At 50.8% G+C, this 10,074-nt stretch overlaps 1 protein-coding gene across 2 annotated transcripts; it reads right to left on the bottom strand.

Annotated features, from left to right (window-relative positions):
• Nucleotides 1-953: 953 nt before the first annotated feature.
• Nucleotides 954-9,793, bottom strand: EREG (epiregulin). 2 transcript variants are annotated; one of them, XM_077314377.1, is made up of 5 exons: nt 9,610-9,793; nt 4,939-5,025; nt 4,279-4,402; nt 3,007-3,159; nt 954-1,200 (listed from the first exon to the last, which is right to left on the bottom strand). In XM_077314377.1, the coding sequence occupies exons 1-5, from the start codon at nt 9,665-9,667 to the stop codon at nt 1,107-1,109; spliced, it is 516 nt and encodes a 171-aa protein (XP_077170492.1). In that variant the 5' UTR covers nt 9,668-9,793; the 3' UTR covers nt 954-1,106. The 2 variants fall into 2 exon arrangements, with proteins under 2 accessions (XP_077170492.1, XP_077170491.1); XM_077314376.1 differs by lacking the exon at nt 9,610-9,793 and adding an exon at nt 6,297-6,508.
• Between the last annotated feature and the right edge of the window lie 281 nt (nt 9,794-10,074).

The following is a 10,074-nucleotide window of genomic DNA, read 5'->3' as shown; positions in this document are numbered from 1 at the left end:
AAGCAAGAGACTGGATCCGTATTTTATTGCTTTGATTACTGTTGTAAGCCTCTGAGAGTTGGCAGGTAGGAAACAGAATTCATAACAAAATAATCGATCGCAGTCTCCAGGTGGGACCAGCCCCTGGCCTTCCCTTGGATTGGGATCAGTTGCTTGGCCCGCAGCTCTTGAGCTCCCAGCGCCCTTTCCTCCAGCCAGGGGAGACCCTTGGCTTTCAAAAACAAAGGGGACAGCCAGCTAAGGTGGCCCTTCCGAGCCCTGCCCTCGGTGCTCTCATGTGCAGAGAGAGGGCAGGTCCTCCAGAAGCACTTTGCTGGAGAGATGCTGGCAGACCTCCCTGCCTGAGATTCTTGGCCAGCTCCACCTCCCTCTTGGGGCAGCCATTGTGGTGTCACCTGCTTTCACAAAGGCTAACTAAGGCAGTTCCAATCCACTGCAGCAACTGTTTCCAAGTGGACTTGGCCATTCCACATGGTAAAATCATGGACAGTGGAGTGAAGGGGCGTCCTTCCGTGTGTGTGAAAGTGCTCCAGGGTCCAAATGCCAAAGGGGGCTCCAGTCTGACAAAGGTCTGTCGGGGACCTCTGCTTGAGGCCCTCCACCACTCACCCCAGTTTGTCTATCCATCCATCTTCCTATAATGTTCAGTGCCAATATTCAGGCTATGCGCACAAAGAAGACACGTTCACAGGGCATCCAACGCCTCTTTGTGTCCTGAGGTCTAAGCTCTGAGTCCAGCAGCACCTTGGAGACCAGCAAAGCTGTTGATTCTGGGCACAGACTGAGCCTATAAGCATGTCTGGCTGCACACAAAAGCTTCCACCCAGAATGAAACTTGGTGTCTGGCTGGGCTCAAACTTCGTTCTGCTGCTTCAGCCCAACATGGCTGCCCACCGGAATCAAATATCAACAATGTTGCCCAGGCTTGCAAGAAGTAAAGCTAAAGACGCAAATAAAAATATTAAAATTGTTTATAAAAATAACCCCTTTGACCTGTGTACATATTCTGATCAGCATCAGATTGAAACTGTTTTGTTTAGAATATAAATAGTATTAATAAAATAAGTTTTTTATATTAAATAAGCGGCTTTCATGAATCCTTCCTTTCACACATGAAGTAGTTTTCCTTCTTTTTCAGTCTCTCTTGTAACTTCTTTGTAGTTTCTGTTTGCAGAAAATCTTCCATTTTTTTCGTGGTACCTGTGAAGATTAAAGAAGAGACAAAAACATTTTTATATCAAGATATGTAATTCTCAAGTACTTTTTGTTGGCATATAAAGCGGATAAAATTAAGCAAAGAGATACATAATTAAGTAGAAGCTTAAAATATATATATATATAGCACAAAAAAAGTTTAAAATATATATATTAGGATACAGAACAGATGAAATTGAGCCAACTAAATGGATAACTAAAAACAAGATTACAATACTTATAACAGGAAACTGGTTCTAACTCTTCTTTTGATGCAGCTTTAGGGCACCTTGCAAAACTGCTCCCCTTTCTCTGCTGTTTCAGGGATGCAGTTATTCAAGAGAAAGGAAACCTTGACTGGATAACTGGTGGAAGAATATTGTTTCCTAATGAGGAATATCAACCTCTTGTCTATGTTCATTTTATTGAATTTTTCCCAGAGTCAATCTCCGGAAATTGAATCGAAAGTGCCCTTAAGGTCCAGGAAGGCAGCGTGTCATTCAGCCCGAGCCTTCCTGGAAGGCCTGATAACGAGATGGGGCAGGGGGGATGCAAAGGTGGTTTCCCCTCACCAACGTCCACTTGCTCTAGGCCAAGTATTCTACGCTGCGACAGCAAAAGGATGAGTTCTGAGAGGATGCTTGGCATGTAACTTCCCAATTATAACAAAACAAAATCAGAGTCCAGCAGGGGCACCTTGACCAACAAAGATTTATTCAAGGCGTGAGCTTTTGAGTGCAAGCCCTCTTCCTCAGAAGTGTTCAGTTCATAGTCTATTCATAGTCTGAGGAAGAGTGCTTGCACTCAAAAGCTCACGCCTTGAATAAATCTTTGTTGGTCTTCAAGGTGCCCCTGCTGGATTCTGATTTTGCTTTGTTGTGCTGCTTCAGACCAACACGGCTACGCACTTGAACCTTTCCCAATTACAGAGAAGAAGAGACTTATTGGTTGGAAGTTTGCGGGAGAGATACAATTTCAGCTCGTATCAACAGGGACTAATATCACATTTGTCCATGCCGCTGGGATTAGGCCCAATTTATGTACCAGTGTAAAGAAGGCAGTAAGCAGGGTGGCCACCAAATTGCCTCCAGTTTTAAAATTTCTGAAGTTACCACGTTGGGTTCAGGAGCTTTCCCCTGTTTTAATTGTCCAATTAACGTTTATTTCATCTGGTGTTACGGGAGGTCAGTAAAGTAGATCTTCCAGAGGAGAGGAAAATGTTTCCATTTCACACACCCGTTATTTTTTACTTTTAAGAAATGGCCCTAAAATATTGAGATACTGCTGTAGTGTTGCAATAAAACAAACCCTATCAGCTCAGGGTTGTTAACAACATTATAAAACCATACACAGTAAAATCATAACAATAGATTTAAGTTGGTAGCCCTGTTGGTCTGAAGCAGCAGAACAAGTTTAGAGTCCAGGCCAGCACTTTTAAGACAGACAAAGCTTTATTCAAGGCATGATCTTTCGTGTGCATGCACACTCCTTCAGCCACAATGACACTGAAGAGGGCTTTTAGTATAATGGGGAGGGCCCAGGAAGGACTAAGAACTGCAGCTGGTGTGTTTAGAGTTGTGTCTCCGACTGCACAATGTTCTCATTTGGCAATGCCATGTTCTGGACAAATTACACCGGTTAACATCTATACATTGCTCTTAATTTTGCAATCCTAGTCCTATTGTACTGTTTCAGCTCCCTCAAACTTTCAGATTGCTTGGTTTTATATTGTGCCTTCAAACCGGAGCCACCAGAAGGGCTGCCAGAAAAAGAAGGGAAACAATAGACCATTCAAGGGAGAGGGCACCTTACCATTTGTAGAAGAAGTAGATGGTCACGGATGTGGCCGCTAAGAAAAACAGACTCAACAGGACAGCCAGTACTATGTATTCCTTGCTCAAGGGCTGTCGGACAAGGTCTAAATTTGAATGACCACATCGGACACCGGAGTAGCCCATGTTACACCTAGAGGTAGAAGAAGAAGTAGTATTGATTTTGATGAAGTCCGCATGCACACGAAAGCTCACACCCAGAATGAAACGTGGTTGGTCTTCAAGGTTCCTGATTGGACTCAAACTTTGTTCTGCTGCTTCAGACCAACACAGCTGCCCACAGGAATTCTGTTCATGGAAGGCCACATCAAGCTGCATGGAATACAACATCAGCCTTCTGAAGAAACTTGCCCAGGTACAGACTGATATATCCTTTTTTTACAAAATACAAAAACCTAGACAGGTATCTGTGGTTGTTAAACTGACCCGTATTTATTTAGAATTTTTTGTGCCATCTCTCAAGGAAGTTTCCCCATGATAGTTTATGGAATAAACCATAATACAAAACATTACAAGTTATTAAAAACTGAGAATTAAAAATACAGAATTAAATAAACCCAGCTGGAGCACAAAAGCAGAGGTGAGCGAACAGCTTAAAATAAGTTTTCAGCCCAGAAGTGCACTACAGAACTCTGTTGAAAGAGCAACGCCTTAATTCATGGGTAGGCCACTGAGCTAGAAGGAAAGGTGGAGCACAGATACTTTAATCCAGCCAATAAAGAAGCAGGAAGCAGCTGTGTTCTAGAAGCCACCCCCCCCCCCAAGCTGGTGTGCAGCCCTGCCCTTTATGAAGATAGAAACGGCATAATCTCCCCTCTGCTGCTCCCGTTCAGACATTTAAAGCACTCTCCTAAAACTGGATCTCTGATGACTAAATTCCTGCTTGAAGACAGAGAGGCCGCTACCTCCCACTCTGTTGCAAAATTCTGCTTCCTTGTCTGCAGGAAACAGCATGCTTTGTTGAATAAGGAACTGGCCAGCCGAGTTAGGTGTTGAATTGTGTTTGTTGGAATGACTATCGGGATGCCAATTTTATTGACTGTTTTAACCTCTTTGTATCTTTCATATTTTTTCTTTCCCCTTTTTTTGTATTTCATTCATTCATTCATTCATTCATTCATTCATTCATTCATTCATTCATTTGACTTCTATCCCGCCACTTTCCGAAGACTTTTGGTGGCTGGTCTAAGACTGTAAGAAACAACTTGAACGGGCAGCAGGAGTGTTTTCTGTTTCCTGGCCTTCTTCTCACCTGCAGTAATGCTGATCCAGCTCCACAAGGTACATGCAGTGCCCGTTGAAGCAGTAGTTTTGCATTTCGGACCTGCATCTCGTGATCCCAACTTGAGCCACACGAGGACTAGTGCCTGTTCGGACTGCAATACAGATTAGATGTGGTCAATATTATGTTTCAGCCTATTTTTAAAGCTTGGACAAAGTTATACATTGCCTCTTTGAGCTGGCATTTAACAATGTATCTCTGCACCCAAAATTCCAGGATAGGACCTTGAATGTCTGGCTGACATTGACTGGGAATGTACTGGATTACCTAACAATGATTACTGTTGAAATGTTCCCTATTGATATTCAGATGGTTGAAACCGCACCTGCCTTTAAGGCCAGATATACAGAGCTTTGCTCCAGCCTTCCTGCATTCCTGGCCAGGTAGAGAACAATCTGTCAGGACAATTTCCTACCAAAAGGGAGGGACCATGGGCTTGCCTGGACCATCAGTGGACCATCAACGGGCTTGGTGCTACTCAGAGTAACTTTAAAAAGAGAACAGGAATCTTATCTAAATTTTGGGGAAAGGGAAACATAGACGAAATCCTCCTTTTAGCCCCACTGGCCAAGACAGAATCTCAGCGGCATTCTGAAAAGGTTATTCGGAGAAGATAAAGGAATCTCTCACCCAAAGCGGTCGTGCAGGTGTCCGTTTCATTCGAGCCGCACAAGGGGATCACGGTGGTACTCAGCACAGTCTGAAAGAGCTGCAGGCCTAAGGAGGGAGAAGGGAGCGCCCACGTCAGAGACACGGTTCCCCTGTCTTTTAAAGTTCAGCCAAAAGCCTGAGAATTTTATTTTATTTTTATTTATTTTAGATTTTTATACCACCCTTCCATATGGACCTGCATGAACCCAAACAGATTGAATTCCATCACAGAGGTGGAGTCTGTCTCTCTGTCTGTCTGGATCCAGTCCAGGACTGCTGTATCAAGCCACTCTGAATCCATTGTGTGTGCACATGCATGTCGATGTGTGTGTGTGTCGGGGGGGGGGGGGAGGGAGGGAGAATCTGTTTTCTGTTGTTTCTTGTGGTTGTCTACAGGCTTGGAGAAAAAAAATGTCCTGTCCCCTTCATAAAAAGATTTTTATAGAGTGAAAAGAAGAATTTGTCTATTAATTTTGTAGTAATTGTAGGTCTCTTTGCTATAACTTTGGTTTAATTGGTAACAATTTGCTTTTGTTGCTGAGAAGCTCGAAAATGGTACTGATCTTTGTTCCTTTTTAAATTTCTATTTTTTCTTCATCTTTGCTGAATTTTTCTTTTTTGTATAATAATTTCTTTGTGTCCCCAGCTGCCCAATTTTCGGAGGCCTTTCTCATTTCACCCAAGCCAGGCTGCATTCTAAGAGTCTCATAACAGGCATGGGTGGTAAAATAGATGGAAGGGATAAATGGGTGGGGCTGCTCAATGTTCACATATCACCCCCCCCCCCCGGAACCAAAAGCCTGGCGGAAGAGCTCCATCTTGCAGGCCGCAAAACTTTGCTTTCTTCTGCAGGGAATGGAGTGCTTTGATGAATCAGGTGAGTTGGGTGTTTAATTGTGTGTGCACACAAAAACGTATACCTAAATAAACGTTGTTGGTCTTAAAAGTACCCCTGGATTCAAACTCTGCTCCAGCAATAACCCTCAGATATCCCTCTAAAAACTTCCATGCAAGGCAAGAAGCAAGTGACAGCCTCACCTAACCCCCAGTGTAGCTTTGGATGCGGCCTGCAGGTGCCCTCCTGAGCCCCAAACCCCAGCCAGGACAACCCCAGCCCTGATCCTGCGGTACACGGAACTGGGCCACATCTCTCTGGCCTCATGTCCTGCACATGCAGTAGTGGTCTGGTGATGAGAACCACCCCAAAAAGGGGGCCCAGCCAGGGGAGAGAACAAATGGTGCTGCAGAGGTCTAAGAATGGTCTGGTCAGAAACCACCCTGGTACATGTTTTGGAACACAGACAAGAGGGGACAGACAAGAAGCTCCACTGCCCCACCTGTTGTGCTCCACCCAGGTGAGGTGAGAAGAGAGGCACATATTCCATGTTGGGTTTGCTGCAGCTGCTTCTTCCTGTGCAGCTCCTGTGCTCCAACAGCCCTTCCCCATGTAGGAATACTCAAGATCTGCTGAGGGCACAATTGAGCAGAATATAAAGGATCTTCTGCAGGGGGCATCAGAGGGGATGCCTATATGGCATAGACAACTAGGAATTTCCTGATGATTTTCAAATTACCTCCTTCAGTGTCCTGGCTGGCTCAACAGATGAATTTCTGCTTTTATGAGCACACTTTCCCATGCTTGCCCCCAGAACAGTTGTTGAACAGAACAATGACTGCAGACAAGAGTTAGTTTGACAGTTAGGTCTCTAACTCTCCCTTTCTAAACATAGTTGTTTCTCTTCCTAAATAAAACTATGTTATCCATTAAGCAGCCTGGTGCATATTAAAGCTGTGCCAACACCCCATTCAGAAGTTGAAGTAGAAGAAGAAGAGTTGTTTCTTATATGCTGCTTTTCTCTACCCGAAGGAGACTCTAAGCAGCTTATAATCTCCTTCCCTTCCTCTCCCCACAACAGACACCCTGTGACAAGCCCAAGGTCACCCAGCAGGCTGCATGTGGAGGAGAAGTGGGGAATCATACCCGCCTGGCAAAATTAGAAGTCGATGCTCCTAACCACTCCACCAAGCTGGCTCTTGGTTTCACCAAGTTGCTTGCAGAAAGGACGAGCAGTGAACTCTGCAGGGCAGAGCAGAAGGGAAAGCTGCTCCCCCTCTATCCTCCCTGCTCCTGAAGAGACCAAAGCAGTCCGGGGAAGGCAGGCGTGGTGCTGTTTGCATTCATCCTGCTCCTTGAATCCTTGCACAAACACGGCTGGTTCTCTGCCTGCCAGTGTCATGAGAGGGTGGCTGAGGCCTTACCGGAATGTAGGCTTGTTGTCGGTGCTGCACCCATGGAATGTGAGCGCCACAGAGAGATTCCTGCTTTACAGGAAAGTTAGCATTGCTCCGAAGGCAGGCTGCCCATAACGGAATGCAATCTTTGCTCAAGAAAATACCTGGCCAAACAGGGATGACAGCATGGAGGGATTTCCCTGTGCCCCAGGCTCCAAAGGCCCTCTGCAAAAGAGGCAAATCAGTGGGACAAAGTTCTGCTTGGGAAAGTCTAGAGACCTGTGGCCAAAGGAGTGGCTTCCTCTTCTCCGCCTGCCGGCCCCTCCACTCCTGGCCTGCCTCCTGACACTTTCCCTTCCCAGACTGCTCCTCAGGAAGCTCTCTGGCCCTCGGGCTGCCTGAGCACCTTCCTCTCTTAGTGGAGGGCTGCCAGCTCTGGGCTGGAAGACACGGGGGCGGGGGGAGGGGTGCCAAGTGTGGGGAGGACTCAGCCAGGGAGGCACCTCCATGGACTGCCATGCGATGGAGTCTACCCTCCCAAGCAGCCGTTGTCTGCAGGGGACTGAGATGAGCTGTAATGCCAGGGGATCTCCAGGTCCCAGCTGGGGGCTGGCACCCCTGTGAGTGTGGTATAGTGGTGAAGAGATTTAAGCCGCTTGGAGATTTCTTCAGATAGTGAAAAGCGGGGTATAAGCCCCAACTCTTCTTCCTCTTCTGTCAAGTTCTCAAAGGAGCTGCACTTGGGATCGGGGAGTTCCGTGAGCAGTGGGGATTTCATGGGCCTCCCATAACGTGGCTCCTCCAAAGCCACAAGCCCGGCCCGGCCGAGGGGCTTGCCAACTCCTGTTCACAGCTGTTCTCTCGTGCCCTCTTGCCCCTGGGAGGGATGCCCACCAGGGCTGTGCCTTGGGGCCAAGCACCAGGGCCCTTTCTGATCAGGGACCGTGTTTCCCAAGGTGCCTGGCCGGCTCTGTGCCCCAGATCGAGCCGAGGGACGGCAGTCGTGCCGCACAGGCAGTTCTTAGAGGGCGGCCACTCGGAAGGGGTTTCCTCAGCTGCAGAGCAAGGGCCTGTCTGTGCTTCTGGAACTTCAAGGACAGACTTGGTGGGGCTTCCCTTGACAAAGATGAAGAAGAGTCGGTTTTCATGCCCTTCACTAGGAGAAGGAGTCTCAAAGCAGCTTACAAACACTTTCCCTTCCTCTCCCCACCCTGTGGGGGAGGTGTGGCCCAGAGAGCCCTGAGAGAACTGTGACTAGTCCAAGGTCACCTAAAGGCTTCTACAAAGTCACCTTTGGTGCAAAAAGGGCCAGGACGTCTTGATCTAACTGTGGCCACCACATTCTCCCAAGTTGGACCCAAAGTGCCCGGCTTGGCCTTGAAAGCCCTTCACGCCTGTTCTTCTCGGGCATGCAGTTGGCAGATCTGCCACCAGCCTGTTGCCGGAGATTCCCCCCTTCATCTTCCCCCCTCTCAAACAACTGCGGATGGCGGGAAAGGCAGCGGATATGTGCTGATGTGCCACATGGCCAATGCAATGGAGAAAGGCTCTGCCAGCTGGGCCAAGCAGGGTCCCAGGAAAGGGGCCCACCTGGTGTCGGGAGGATCCCTCTTGCCCCAGAGGGCCGTCCTCCGCCTGCAGGTAAGGACATGAAGGTAGCCCAGGTGCCCTTGCCACTTCAACAGACTCCAGCCGCCCGGAGGACTCCCCCCGCTGGGCGTCCAAGGCAGAAACGGAGCGGCTTCCCTGGCCATGGGCCGCCCCATCCTGGAGCGGAGCGATCAAGCGGCTGCGCTTCCTTGAGAGAGAAAACCGGACGGGCTGGACCCGGCAGCTCCGCGGGGCGCGCGGGGAGGGGGGGGAGTCTGGGAAGGGACCCCCTTGGCGTGGTAGCCTGGGGAGGGCGGCGCCTGCCTGGCCTGGCCATGCCCGGGACGGAGGGGGGAAGAACGTCTCCGGCCGCCGAGGGGGCAGCGCCGCCCTCGCCTGGTCCTTTCCCAGCCTCCCCCCCTCCAACCACGCACCTGTTCCCCGAGCCCCGAGCCCACCCCCGCCCGAGGCCCCAGCCCCCCCCCCACGCCCGGGCCGAGAGCCACCTGCGTCGCCTGCGGCCCGCCCCGACTGACCTTCGGACCGAGGCGCGCCCGCGGGAGCTGCTCGGGCTACCCTTTGGCCCTCCGCCACCCCGCCGGCGGCCTGGCCCGGGGCGGGGGGGGGGGAGAAGGGGTTGCGACTCCTTCCCCAGCCCCCCCCCCCCGGCCTACCTCGGGGTCTCTGCCAGCGGCGGAGCGGGAGGGCGCCCGGGAGGCGTTGAGCAGGAGCCCTGTCCCGCACCCGCAGCCCGCCCGCGACGCGCCTCCTCTGCAGCCGTCCCGCGCCGCAGCCCGCCCGACGGCCCTCCGTGGCCCTTGCTCTTACCTGCCAGGAGGATGAGGCGAGCGGCAGTGGGTCGGTCGGAGGCCGCGGGGCGCGCCATCGTGCTGCAGAGCGAGAGGCGGCTCGGTCGGTGCGCCCCGGCGGGCGGGCCGCGCCTTTTATGCCCGCGCGGAGGCGGAGCGCGGAGGCGGCGGCAGGGCCGGGCCGGCCACGGGCCTCAGAATTCCCCCGCTGATGACAGCCCCGGCGCGGACACGCCTCGCCCGCCGCCCCGCCCCGGACCGGCCCATCAAGGCGCCCCTTCGGGCCGGCCGGGAGCCAGGCAGGGGGACCCGGGAGCCTCCCCTGGGAAGAGGAGCCGCGCCCTCCCAGGCCCGGCTCGGCCTCGGGGGTGTGTGTGTGGAGAAGGGCAGGCTTGCCCGTTGTGCAGCGCCCAACACTGGGGCTGCCCCGGGCCCGTGGGGCTCCCCTCCGACCATGCCATTTCAATGTGCTTTTGCAGCTGGC

This window comes from Paroedura picta, chromosome 16 (assembly GCF_049243985.1).
Source record: "Paroedura picta isolate Pp20150507F chromosome 16, Ppicta_v3.0, whole genome shotgun sequence".
Taxonomy (NCBI): Eukaryota; Metazoa; Chordata; class Lepidosauria; order Squamata; family Gekkonidae; genus Paroedura; species Paroedura picta.
Note: the sequence above shows the minus strand (reverse complement) of the source record. Positions and strands in the feature narration are given on the sequence as shown.